Raw genomic sequence first — 13,963 nt, 5'->3', positions numbered from 1 at the left:
GCAGGATGGTGCTGCTGCAGTTGTCTTGTTTGTGGCTTCCTAGAGGCACCTGGTTGGCCACTGTGTGAACAGACTGCTGGACTTGATGGGCCTTGGTCTGATGCAGCAGGGCTTTTCTTATGTTCTTATGAATCCTGCCACCACCTATTTTTTTCAGTTTGTTCTCAAGAGTTGTTTGTGAGGGATTCCAGTACTGTCTGAGAGGATTCTTTCATCCTCTGTAGTGGCCTCAGAACAACTTCTCCTAATGTCTACCATCCAGATGTGCTATCATTCAAAGTGCTAGGGGACTCATGCCATCTTGGGCCATGCACCAATAGTGTCCCTATGGTGCTGTCCTTCTGTGCTCTCTTCTCCTTGCGTCACTAGCTCTCTTCTTCACACTGGTGTGCCTTCTTTGCTATTTCCTGGACTTATGCCATTGGCTACGGCCGTACTGTCTCTATTGGCTACTTCAATTCATGGGAGGCTCTAGGTTGATCCTGCATTCAGCAGGAGGTTGGACTAGATGGCCTGTATGGCCCCTCCCAACTCTATAATTCTTTAGGGAGGGGCCGTGGCTCAGTGGCAGAGCCTCTGCTTGGCATGCAGAAGGTCCCAGGTTCAATCCCTGGCATCTCCAGTTGAAGGGACTAGGCAAGTAAGTGGTGGGAAAAACCTCTGCCTGAGACCCTGAAGAGCCACTGCCGGTCTGAGTAGACAGTACTGACTTTGGTGGACCAAGGGTCTGGTTAAGTATAAGGCAGCTTCATGTGTTCATGTGGCTGATTAATTTCCCCAGTTGATAGCCCTGTCTGCTTATACCAGTCTGGAACTCCTCGTTGCAACTGAAATGCCTATGAGGGTAGCAGGTTATGTTTACTCAGTCCCGCCAAGTGAATAATTCAAGTTCTTCTCTCCCCTGTTACGTACAAATTTAGTTCTTTTGAGCTCTTGCGGCAGTACTTGCCTGCAGCCTGCCTTCTTCAGGCTCCTTCAGACTCTAGCCTGGGAAGGGAGAGAGTTGGGAGTCAGCACCTCAGCCTTTCCCTTCCATCCAGGTTGCTCTACTCCTATTCTCTGGGTACTCACAAAGCTGGCAGGGCATTCCTCCTTGGCCCTGAGCTGAGATGGCTTATATAGTCAGCTACCACTCCCCAAAAGCCATACTCTGCTCTCTGAAGCCTCATGAGGATCTTGCTTCATTCAGCCCATTATCCCAGCAACCATCCCAATGAGTTCTGCCACGCTCCCCTGATGTGGGTCCACCAGACAACTGAATGGTGTTGACCTCCCTTGCCCATGACCCAGTCCATGCCCCCTCCAATGATGCCAGGGTTTTTGTGTCTACACCTCCCAGCTGATTGGCAGGATGAGTATCAGGGCCAAACTCAGAGATCCCTGAGGTGGCAGACTCCAGACAGCTCTCCAGTAGTGGGGCGTGTTTGGCAGCTCAAGGAACCTTCATGGTGCCTCTTCAAATTTACTGACCAGAACTTCACTTCTGTGAGGCATCTATTACTTTAAATATAGCATAAAGTATTCCTTTTGATAAATGATGTTGGATGACAAGAGGTGCACTTATCTCTATCCATACGCTGTCCATGTGAGCTGAAATAAAATGGATTAGGATCTGGAGCCTGCTGAGCAGTTCATATTAATGTAATATGAAGCAGCTATAAAGTGATTACAATATTTTGAAGAGAGAGTCCAAGCAAGGGGTGGTCCAGATGGGCCAGCTGTTTGCAAGTCTATGACCATAAATGGATGATTTATGTCTTTTAAGAAGTAAAATAAGAACTTGTCTCTTATGTAGGGGATCTCAACACAGGGGACCCATGTTACAAGTTAGTACCAGGTCCAGAGAAATGAAGCTTAGGCATTATCTGAAAAGTCATTTGAGGCAAAATCTGTTTTTCTAGCCAAGGAGCTCAAAGCGCTTCCATGATTCTTCCTCCCTCTATTTTATCCTCTCAGAGGCAGGCTAGACTCTATGTGGCAGGCTAGACTCAAGAAAGAGTGACTAGAAAAAGGTCACCCAGTAAGCTTCATGGCAGAGTGGGAATTAGAACCCAGGTTGTTCACCTAATCACAAAACACCAGCTCTCAAAATGAGAGTTTTCTGATACCTGGCAGCATAGGTTCTTTCACACATCCTGAATAATCCACTTTCAATCCACTTTAACGATAGTTTGTAAGTGGATTTTGCCATTTCACGCAGTAAAATCCATCTGCACAGTGGATTGAAAGTGGATTGAAAGTACATTATTCTGCATGTGTAAAAGCACCTTGTGACTACTAGGGAAGGCGGGATATAAGATTGAAAATAAATAAAATCTATTTCACCTGGTATTAAATTGTGTTTTTTGTCTACCTCAGGACATTCATTTACTCATTCCTCACAAGAGGCAGACCTTTCCCGTTGCAAACACTACTTTATGGCATGCTGTTCTGTGTCTATAACGGCTTCCTTCAGGGTTACTACATGGTTTACTGCGCTGAATACCCAGATGACTGGTACAACGACATAAGGTTTACATCAGGTAATTATGGTTTCTAGGTGTCTAAAACATTAGAGGAAGCTATTACCAAATTTGTGTCTATTTTAACGAACCCTGGTGCTTTTGGAATGAACCAGCTCATTCTGATATTTCTGAGCAACAGTCAAGAAGACTCATAATTTTAGTCTAGCAGCAAGAATAATTATATTAATGATTTCATGTTTCAGTAAATGTTCAGACTGTGCATTGTGTCCATGCTTATCTGCAGTTCATGTTGTGAACTGTACTTGTCCTCCACTGAATCATAATCCATGTATAAAGACATGTCTTCATAAAGGAGCAGATATGGATTTTTAGGCTTCTTTCTCCACCTTCACACCTTAAACAGACACACATACAACATCCAGATTTAAAGAGACCCTTCCCATGCTTTGGATGGAGTGCCCACTTTCATTATTTTTTCCCCAAGTCCTCATTGTAGTGTAGTGGTTAAGAGTGGTGGCTTCTAATCTGGAGAACTGGGTTTGTTTCCCCACTCTTCCAATAAAACTTGCTGGGCAGGGTTGCCAGGTCCCTCTTCCCCACTGGCGGGAGGTTTTTTGGGCGGAGCCTGAGGAGGGCGGGATTTGGGACCACAGAGAGTCCAGTTGCTAAAGCGGCCATTCTCTCCAGGTGAACTGTTCTCTATCGGCTGGAGATCAGTTGTAATAGCAGGAGATCTCCTGCCACTACCTGGAGGTTACAGCAACCCAAATAAACACCTCTGCACTGATACCCAAGGTAAGGAAGATAGCTGTTATTGCCAGAGATTCCTGCACTAACAACCCTGACAATGCTAGTGAAATGACAAGGTGTATTTGTGCATTACACAAATACACCTTGTCATTTCACTAGCTAGCATTGTCAGGGTTGTTAGCTGTTATTGCCAGAGATTCCTGCACTAACCACCTGGAGGTTGGCAACCCTACTGCTGGGTGACCTTGGGCTAGTCACAGTTGTCTCCGAACTCTTTCAGCCCCACTTACCTCACAAGGTACCTGTTGTGGGGTAGGGGAAAGGGAAGTCGATTGTAAGCCGCTTTGAGTCTCTTTGCGGCAGTGAAAAGAAGGTATAAAACCAACTCTTCTTCTTACCTTCATCCATTCCAAAGTTTAGTTAACTTATAATTTTTACATTTTTTCACTCTTTACTTTAAAGTCTGGAGAGGAATAAGGAAGGGGAGCCTTCATGAGTAAAACCAGTGCCAGCAAATCAGTGCAGTGTAATGCCTGGATCTAAGAAGTGCAGGGAAGTTGCTTTATGAGCAGCAAGAAGGCCTGTAAGTCAGCACTGTGCAAAGCCAGTTTCTGCTCTCCAAACTACAGCAGATTTCCTGAGTAGCTGATCCTGCGAAGAAGGTTATTCGTGTGTCAGATAGGCTATGAATGTGCTGCCACTGTAAGTAGGGTTGCCAGCCTCCAGGTGGTGTCTGGAGATCTCCTGCTATTACAACGGATCTCCAGGTGAGAGATCAGTTCCCCTGGATATAATGGCTGCTTTGGCAATTGGACTCTATAGCATTGAAGTCTCTTCCCTCTCCAAACCCTGCCTTCCTCAGGCTCCACCCCAAAACAGAGCCAGGTTGTAGTACCCCTGCCAGCACCTCATTTATAGGTTTTCAAAATCAACTTCCAACCATTTCTGTCTCATTTACTCAGGGGACACACTCTTGTCGGTCTTATAACTTCAAACATAATACAAAGTCCTCTGTGCTCAAATGTCTTCTCAAACTATATAAATGCTGTGTTAGTTCACTCCTGCCACTTTTTATCACAAGAAAGAATATTTAAAATAATGAATACAAGTTTCTTATACATAGGATTATCTGTTGGCCATCTTTGAAATATTATCTTTATTTTGTATTCAGTTGGACACCACTGCCATTCTCAGACGCATCTGGGCCTCAACATATATTAGGTCTATTGACAATTATATAATTTCTAATCTACTAGAGGCCATATTAGCTTGTTACTCTCTGCTCCTTGTCCCAGTGCAAGGTTGTGCGGTTCTGGGTCTCCAAGACTCCCTGTTTGGCATATTTAGCAGACGGACCAGGCCAGCCCTGATTCTGGCCTGCAGAAGCACCCTTCATGATTTTTCTGGTCAAGATCAGCAACTATATTTCTGCCTACATCCAAAAAAAGTGTTACTCCTTTATAAGGAGGGCTGTGCAATACCATTCCCTCTTCGCTTTAAGCCTTCATACATAGGGTTGCCAGCTCCAGGTTGGGAAATACCTGGAGATTTTGGAGGTGAAGCCGGAAGATGGCAGGGTTTGGGGACGGGAGGGACTTCAATAGAGTGTAATGCCATAGAGTTCCCCTTCCAAGGCAGCCATTTTCTCCAGGGGAACTGACCTCTGTCGCCTGGAGATCAGTTGTAATAGTGGGAGATGTCCAGCCACCACCTGGAGGTTGGCAACCCTATTCATGCAGGACTGCTTTGCATGTTGCAATCAAACCAGGAAAACAAAAACAAAAGCAAGTTACACTTCTTTGTGTATGTTTGATTATATAGATTGTTTGTACATTGGTCTCATAGATGGGATACTCCCAGAGTAGTTTGTGTGTGTGTGTGTGTCCTTCCAATGTAACTTCTCATTTCTACAAGTTCCATTTCATACAATTCACAGGAAGATTTTCCTTCCACTTTGTTGTAATAAGTGAAGTCACCTTCAGTATAGACAGTCCAAGAATTAAAGAGCATTAAGGACACAACTTGTGCTTGTAAAACAGAAGAATTGTTTGTTTGAATATAAATTTGAAATATTTTGGCTACCCTCTCCATAAACATTTTGCTTTCTTCCTTAGGTATTTTGTTGTTTTTGTGCGGAATGGGCATCAATATTCACAGTGATTTCCTGCTACGCCAGCTAAGAAAACCTGGGGAGCACATTTACAAGATTCCACAAGGTGTATCTTTTCCCCAATTTCCCAGAAATATATGATTTCTTAATGTCTTACCTGAAGAGCTACCTCCCAGTTTGAGAAGCACTGGGGTAGATGAAGAAGTCACTAGTTAGTAATATAAACCCACAAAATGGTTGAAAGCTCCTTTTCGTCAGAAAGGTTTAGTAAACTGAGTAATGGATCATGGTGTGAGACTAGGGTTGCCAGGTCCCTCTTTGCCACCAGCAGGAGGTTTCTGGGGCAGAGCCTGAGGAGGGCAGGCTTTGGGGAAGGGAGGGACTTCAATGCCATAGAGTCCAATTGCCAAAGCGGCCATTTTCTCCAGGTGAACTGATGTCTATTGGCTGGAGATCAGTTGTAATAGTAGGAGATCTTCAGCTAGTACCTGGAGGTTACTAACAAAGAAAACACCTCTGTACTTATACCTACAGGTTTGGAAATTAGCACAGGAGCGAATTAATATAGCAAAGTGCAAAATATATTGAGTGCTACAATATCACAACATCAAATATATACAGACAATAGTGGCTATCCCAAACAATTATATACAAAAGGAAAAAATCTTATTTAATCCTGGATGTGAATCCTAAAGTTTCAAATGTAGAATTCCACTTAAATCCATAACATGGAAAACAGAAGAGAAGGTCCCATTGATACCATCAGAGAAAGCAGAAGGGGATACGGCCATTTAGAATTCTTCTTCAGTCCCACTTCTAAACAATTCAACAAAAGTTCTTGAACTGTTACTGTTTTTCCAGCATAAAATTCTTACAATATCTTGCTTCAGGATGATTGGTTGGTTCCCCATAGGGATACATCTTTTGTCAGCATAATTCCCATAAGTCCCAGTAGGAACTGCTGGGAACTAGTGAACTTGTTACAAGATGTTGTAAAGCACTCGCAGGCTCACCAACCCCTCCTGCCCCCCCAAGGGCAACGCTGCTGGGAATAGGGTTGCCAACCTCCAGGCACTAGTTGGAGATCTCCTGCTATTTCAACTGATCTCCAGTCAATAGAGATCAGTTCCCCTGGAGAAAATGGCTTCTTTGGCAATTGGACTCTATGGCAGTGAAGTCCCTCCCCTCCCCAAACCCCACCTTTCTCAGGCTCTGCCCCAGAAACCTCCCATTGGTGACAAAGAGGGACCTGGCAACCCTAGCTGGGACTGCTGTGGCTTCTGGCCTCCCACCCCACCCCAAGGGTGATGCTGCCATGCCTGGAGGATTTCTGCTGCCAGCAGTTCAGAAGGTAAGAGCATTGTCTGCAAATGTGTGGACAACGCTGTTATTTAAATCAGCGGAATTTACCCCCCCCCCATTTTTTTAAATGCAGATTTTTCTGCAGAAGGTCCCCCAAGTCTGCCGAAACATCTGTTTAGGGTGCGTGTGCCCCCTATCTGTGGATTTAAGTATCCGCTGGCAGGGGGCACAGTTCAGTAAGTATACATTCTATCACAACAGTAGGCCTCTTCAATCCTTCTGCACTATGGATGTCAATGTGATTTAAGCAGCCTAACTGCAGACCTTAGCCTTGACATATCTTTATCTTTAGGGGAGAGGAATCAGGTGTATAGCGCATCACATCAGTATTAGTCTGGGAGCATCAGTTTTCAATGTCTGAATGTGCTTCTCTTTTGTTTTATGCAGGAGGACTATTTGCATATGTGTCTGGAGCAAACTTTTTTGGTGAGATACTGGAATGGTTTGGCTATGCAATAGCAACCTGGTGCCTACCAGCTTTTGCCTTTGCGGTTTTTACAGTGTGCTTCGTTGGGCCACGTGCTTATCATCATCACAGGTAGGAAGCCTAATATTATCTGTATGATCCGCTGGATATTATCTGGATATTATCTGGATATTATCCGCTGATATCCTAGGACATGAGAATTACTTAGGGCTGGCACAAATAACATGTTCCTTTCTTGATGACTGTGGAATCAAGAGATGAACCTGCATGTGTGAATGAGCCATCGTAGATCAAGTGATCAAGGCAGAGCTGCTGTGTTTCCTCACGTCATCTTGAACACAATGCCGTTTGGGGGGCTACAAACAGAGGCCCATAGCAGAGCACAGTCCTTTTAAAAACAAAAAGTAGCTTTTGGAAAAGGAATTTAGAGCTGAGAAAAAGACTTGGTGAGGAGCAGGTGCTTAATCCTGTTCCTCTGACCATCCCTCCACTCCAAATCGCCTTCAAGGCAAATCATGAATTAAAGCTCTGTTTTAATGTCTACCATCTCAGCACTCCCTCAAGTAAATTGTGTTTCTATGGGGCAGCAGGCTGTGAAGGCAGAGTCATGGGTATAAAGATGGTTTTAAAGTTCAGACATGACACCAAACCTGAGTTAGCTCAAACCATGGTTTGCAACATCACTTCAAACGATGGTTTCAAATTCTGTTGTACCATGGTTTGTTGATTCAGACATCACACTGAACAATAGTTAAGTTTCCTGACATCACACAAAACTACGATTTAGTTAAACCAACTATGGCTAGTGTGATTGTCTGAATACAGGCTGCTCCACTAACTAAAGTCTTTTATGCATGGATTGGATCTCCCTGCTTGGACCTGGGTTCATCGCACATTAAAGTAACCCGGGTTGGGGGAAACTATATGCATTGGCTTGAATGATCAGGGACGAAACTGCATGCTAATCGAACCATGAATACAGAAAAACAGTCTCCCAAGCTCAAATCAAGTCCCACCCCTTTAAATGCTGCTCTGTAATTGGCTTACTTCGCAGTGCTCCCCATAAGAGAAGATTTCCTTCCCCCCAAACCCAACTGCCTCATAAAAAAGCATTTTAAGAACAAAAAACTGAGCTACCTGAAAGAAGGGGGGGAGAAATCCAAGCCTCATTTTTAAAAAGCCTTTCTTTTGCTCAGAAAGAGCTCCGAGGTAGCAGGAAGCAGAAAGCACTTGAATCCCTGCCTCTTTTCACACTGCTTTGTGATTGGCGGTGAGAGAAGCCAATCTTCTGTTTTCCCCTGTTTAACCATCAGCATGCTGCTTTGAGGAGGGGGTTGGAAAAGGGTGGGGCGTGATGGAACAGGGAAGCTCAACCCGAGAACGGATTATACATGCTCTGTGTCTCCAGTATGAGCCAGGATTAACGGGCCAGAAGAGGAATGGGAAGAGCTGGGTTCGTTTTGCGTCGAAACAGCGCTGAGCTTCCAAGGAATGAGTTATTGTGCATACTGAAAAATTTGATCCTAGCTGAAACGGGGAATAAAGGAGGTTAAAGCGACCATGCATAAAACACCTATGATTAGTTAGGGTCCATTAAACCATGATACGAAACCATGGTTTGAAATTGGTTTATTAACAACAGTAAATCTGAATTTATGCTTCACATGATGTGAGAATACAGAAATGCTGGTGTAATCCTGATTTAATCCTGTCCGTTCCTTATTCCATCTTTGTTGGCTACAGAGTGAAGGGAACGAAAATATTTGGTGAGGCAAACTAGGATTTGACTGACCAACTGCAAGCGGGCAGCCCATTCCTGAAGGGGGGACAGTTAGGCAGCGGCTGGGAGTGGCACAGCCACGCCGCCTCCACGGAGGCTTCCTGGCTGCCGAAAAGAACTTAAAAACAGTTTGAAAAGAAAAGAAAATGCACCCATTGACTACAGCGAGGCTGCACCCCCCCAAAAAGTGGCATAGGAATGCCACGGCGCTGGAGAGCATTACCAGGGCAAAACGGGTTGGCAAGCTGCCTAAATGCCACTCTACCCCCAAGAACATCCCAGGAATGCTTCCCAGGATGCCAGCACAGGGACATGCGCAGCTGGAACACTGCCAGGAGGCAGCGCTGGCGCCCAAACCCTGCACCACTGTATGGTGTCCCGGCCCCGGCGGAGATGCCACCCATGATGGTGTCTGTGTCCTTTAGCCTGGGTTAAATGGGCACTTATGCCAGCGCGGGGTCACGCCAGCTCCTAAGAAGCTTTGCCCTCCCCCTTCAGAATTGCAGCCTAAATCCTGGTTTCAGAAATGAATATCGTTTAAAAACATCAACATGGTTTTGCATTATGTCTGAAGCAAACCATAGAAGTTTTGATGGCCATCGTCATTAATTTAGATCTAAAAATCAACAAGCTTTCAGCCCTCTTCATGAAAACTACTTCGATGGGCTATCAAAAGTGGTGTGAAAGAAACCCTGAGAAATAAGATTTTGTGTTCTTTAAGCACTACATGTAGAATAGTTGTAGAATACAATTCAGTTATTTTCATTTTCATTTTGTATTTCCTTTCTTTCAGGTACTACCTAAGAAAATTCACAGGCTACCCAAGATCAAGAAAAGCCTTGATTCCTTTTGTATTCTAAAGGACAAGTGTCTAGACTTTGGGAGTGGGGGAGATTGTTGGTGTTGTATGTTTTTGTATTGTTTAACTTTAAATATGGGTTTTATTATTAATGCTCGTGTGAGTTTCAAGGAGAAAGATTTTGGTATAATGTAGTGTTTTCATGAACTGATCATCTTTGCAGTATTGGAGTAATTGTTTACTTACAACAAGTGGTAAAACTTCACACATGGGCACCTGCATAATTCTTCCCCATACACATTTGTAAATGAAAAGCAGCCATGAGAGGATGAAATTGAGAATATGTGACCAGTGCTTAATCCTTTCCCCATAGGTACTGTGTCTGCTCAGAATTAGTGAGGCTTTCATAATGCTCCTCTAATTCCTCCCTGATTTTGGGGTTCCATGTTGCTGGAAATATTTACCAGAGTAGAATGCATAACATTGGAATCCAAGATTCTTCCAGAGTTCCATTTCAAGAATACATGAAATAGAAATAAATAAAAAATATTTTTAAAAAACCTTTCCTGAAGGTGAAGATTTTGTTGTTCTTGTTCTTGTTACGTCACACAAAAGCACAATTCTATCCTCTGGCAACGTAAAACAAAAAATAACTAAAATGCACCCAATGTGTGCCAATTTTTAAAAAGTTTAAATTATTTTATGTTGCACAAGAGTGCAACTGAGCTCCTCTCCAACATAAACAATTAAAATAAATGCCTTCCAAAAAAAACCCTGGTATATGCATTGCTGAATTTTTTAAAAATGTATTTATGTTGCCAAAGACCCCAGTTGTGTTTATGTGCAAAAAAGTTAAAATACTAAAATAAAATGTTTTTTCAGCACACAGATAATGAATTTTGCAAGGCTTTTTGTAATATTTCAAACCATATTAGTCTGTTGCAGCACAAACAAAAAAGTGTGTTTTGGAGTAGACTGCTTCATCAGTTGCAAACATCAGATGTAAGTGATGAAGTAACTCTAGTCCAGGAAAGTTTATGCTAGAATAAAATTGTGTTAGTCTTTACCTTTTCATTTTTATCTTGTTTTTGTGTCACACAGAGGCATAAATTTGCTTCTATCTTTTGGAGAATATGATTAATTTATTGTACATGCTTAAATCTCTCAAATAAATTAAACCCTGAATTCCACCAGCTTTCCTGCGGGCAGAAAGATGCTGAGTCCCTACATTTTTCTCCCTGATGGTGGCAAAGCAACTTAAGGGACAGAAGTTATTTTGAGCAGACAACCGGTAGAAAGGGAGAGTTCTGTGCTGGTCCTCCACTATCGATTTTAGCCTCCTATAGCTGCTTTTTACTAAAAAAATAATCACAGAACGGCCTGTCGTGTGTGGTTCGGCACTAGAAAGGGTGAGGAATAGCTGCTTATCTACAAGTTGTTTGGCAAAAAATGCCTTCCCATCTGCATGGCTTCCAGTCCCTGGTGCTGCTTTTTATTAGGAGGAATGACTGAATTTTGATGATTGCCTGTCAGTTATCTTATCATTACACGAGCCATCATATTTACAACTATTCTGTTAGGAAAATGCTGTCTTTTTAGCTGAGATCAGTATCTTCTGCTCCTGAGTTTCCCCTCCTAAAGAGACAATTCCACAAAATAGATATGTTGTCCCGAGAGTTCTTGATGACTTAATCCTTGTTTTCCTCCCTCAAGTGAACTTTTGCTGGAATTGGCTGTGGTTAAGTAGCAGCAGCATTGTTTTGACAATACAGAAATCATTTAATTGGACAAGTCATTTTCTTGTCAAAAATGAGTAAGAAATCAAATAAATAATGAATCTGTGACTGAACAGAGGTGCAGTACTTCTTGTTGCAGTTAGAATTTAGTTCCACCAAGAGACTGTGGACTTCAGTGCCATAGAGTCCAATTGCCAAAGTGGCCATTTTCTCCAGGTGAACTGATCTCTATCGGCTGGAGATCAGTTGTAATAGCAAGAAATCTCCAGCTACTACCTGGAAGTTGGCAACTACTTTCACATGATTCTTTTTATTTCTGTGAACTCATCATTTATTTGGCCTTGCTAAATAAGGGGAAATACCTTTGTGCTATTGGATGCCATCATGTTTAAACGTGTGTGTGTGTGTGTGTGTGTGTGTGTGGAGATGGTTTCCCTGCAACCTGCATCATCTTTGTAGTAGTTTGGCTTTTCAGGGCATTTAGGATTTGTGCATTTTTCTTCAATATTTCCTTAGCATCTGACTGGAAGGACTTGGGAAGCTCAGTAGAGCATTTCTACATTTGTTTCCCCCCACCACCCATGGGAAGAAAGACTTAAACACTCCCTTCTTCAATGACAATTCCTTGCTCATCAAAGCAGATGTGGAGCTGCTACTCATGGATCACCCTCACCAGCAAAGCCTTGATAGCCATCAATACAGAAAGCTGCCTTATATTGAAGGAAAACCGTTGATCATCAACTCAGTACTGTCCACTCTTACTGGCAGCAGCTCATAGGGTTGCCAGCCCTGTACCAGCAATCCCAGGAGCCTTTTGGGGATGCAGTGTGGGGGAATGTCACTGACACAGTGACGCCACAAGTTTCAGGTGATCAACCAGAAATGACATCACTGCATCAGCTATGCTCTAGGAATTTCCGCAATCTTTATAATAAAGACTATAGAGATTTGGAAAATTCATAGAGGGTCACGGACATGGTGACCAGACGTGACATAGCCACATCCGCAATGTCGTCCCCCTACCCACTTGTGCCTGCCACTCAATTGCCTGAGAGAGGGTGGGGGTGGGAGGTTACCCACCATAGGCAGGGCACCTGGAAGCCCTAGCAGCTCACTAGGTTTCAGGCAGAGGTCTTTCACAGCATCAAATACCCAATCCTTTTCACTAGACATTCCAAGGGTTGAACCAGGGAACTTCTGCATGCAAAGCCAAGGCTCTGAGATTAAGTCATGCCCCCTCCCCAAACTGCAGCCCATAACTTCATAATAGCAGTTTTTCAAATTACATTTAGGTGCTGACGCCATAACATTGAATGAGCCATAATACTAGTCACCTCCACACAACCTCCTTGCCTCCATGGGGGGTGGGTCTTGTCTGAGGAGAGATGGATCAGGTGTGTGATTGCTGGACCAAGTAGACATTGAGCTATTTACAACATCTGTAAGGTATTGCTTTTGAAGAAAAGCTTTATTTTGGCTATTTCCCAAGGTGTCTTTCTGAACATAATATTCTGAGTTGATTCATCACAGAAACCCCTCCACACAAAGTAGCCTTGTGAATCTGGCTCAGTGTATTCTCAAATAAAGGCAACGGTTCTCAGTGGCAATTCATGTCATGAGGCAGCTGAAAAAGCAGTGTCTGTATTTTGAGGATGCATCAATCCAGAAGTTACTTTTTGTGGGCAGCATTTCCTCATGACCAGGAAAGTGATTGTGGGGTGACAATGAATAGTTCAACAAAAATGCAGATTCAGAATGCAGCTGCTGTGAAAAGGGCCAATTCTATGCTAGGGATTATTAGGAGAGGGAATGAAAATAAAACATACAGTATCATAATGCCCTTATATGGTTCTATAGTGTCTGGCCATATTTGGAATACTGTGTACAGTGGCTCCATCTCAAAAAGAATGTTGTAGGTCTGAAAATGTACAGAAAAGGGCAACCAAAATTATCAATGGATTGAAGCACCTTTGAAATGAGGAAAGGTTAAAGAAATTGGGATATTTCAGTTTAGGAAAAAGATTACAAAGACCATTCATGACAGAGGATTATAAAATTATGTATGATATGGAAAAAAGTGAACAGGCAGAATTGTTTCTCCCTCTCACATAATACTTAGAATTTGGAGGTACCCAATTAAGTTAATGGGCAACAGATTCCGGACAGGCAAAAATATATATACTTCTTCACACAATATATCTGACTTGTGGGATTCACTAGGCAGCATGGCTTTTGTTTAGTTGGCTTTAAGAGGGAATTAGACAAATGTGTGGAGCGTTTTAGCCATCATGAAAAACAAGACCTCTGTGTTCAAAAACTGTATATCTCTGAACAGCATTGGGGCCCCTGCTGTGATCCTTCTGGGAATTCTGGTTGTCCACTGTGTGGAACAGGATGCTAGACTAGATAGACAGTTAGATCTAATTGACCAGGCTTTTCTTATGTTGATTCTGCCAGGAGGAACTTACACTGTTACGGGGAATGCTGGGGATCTCCAATTTGTAGATGGGGAAATTAGCTGAAGACTGAATTTA

General features: G+C 43.1%; 1 protein-coding gene across 1 annotated transcript in view; it reads left to right on the top strand.

The window, feature by feature from the left end:
* SRD5A2 (steroid 5 alpha-reductase 2) overlaps positions 1 to 9,754 on the top strand; it is a 37,153-nt gene extending 27,399 nt beyond the window's left edge. Inside the window, exons 2-5 of the mRNA XM_056853726.1 lie at positions 2,359 to 2,522; positions 5,330 to 5,431; positions 7,075 to 7,225; positions 9,688 to 9,754. Coding sequence (XP_056709704.1) covers positions 2,359 to 2,522; positions 5,330 to 5,431; positions 7,075 to 7,225; positions 9,688 to 9,754 — 484 coding nt within the window. The remainder of the gene's footprint in view (positions 1 to 2,358; positions 2,523 to 5,329; positions 5,432 to 7,074; positions 7,226 to 9,687) is intronic.
* Positions 9,755 to 13,963: the final 4,209 nt, after the last annotated feature.

The sequence above is a fragment of the Euleptes europaea genome, chromosome 7, assembly GCF_029931775.1.
Source record: "Euleptes europaea isolate rEulEur1 chromosome 7, rEulEur1.hap1, whole genome shotgun sequence".
NCBI classification, from domain to species: Eukaryota; Metazoa; Chordata; class Lepidosauria; order Squamata; family Sphaerodactylidae; genus Euleptes; species Euleptes europaea.
This window is presented reverse-complemented; position numbering and strand designations above follow the sequence as displayed.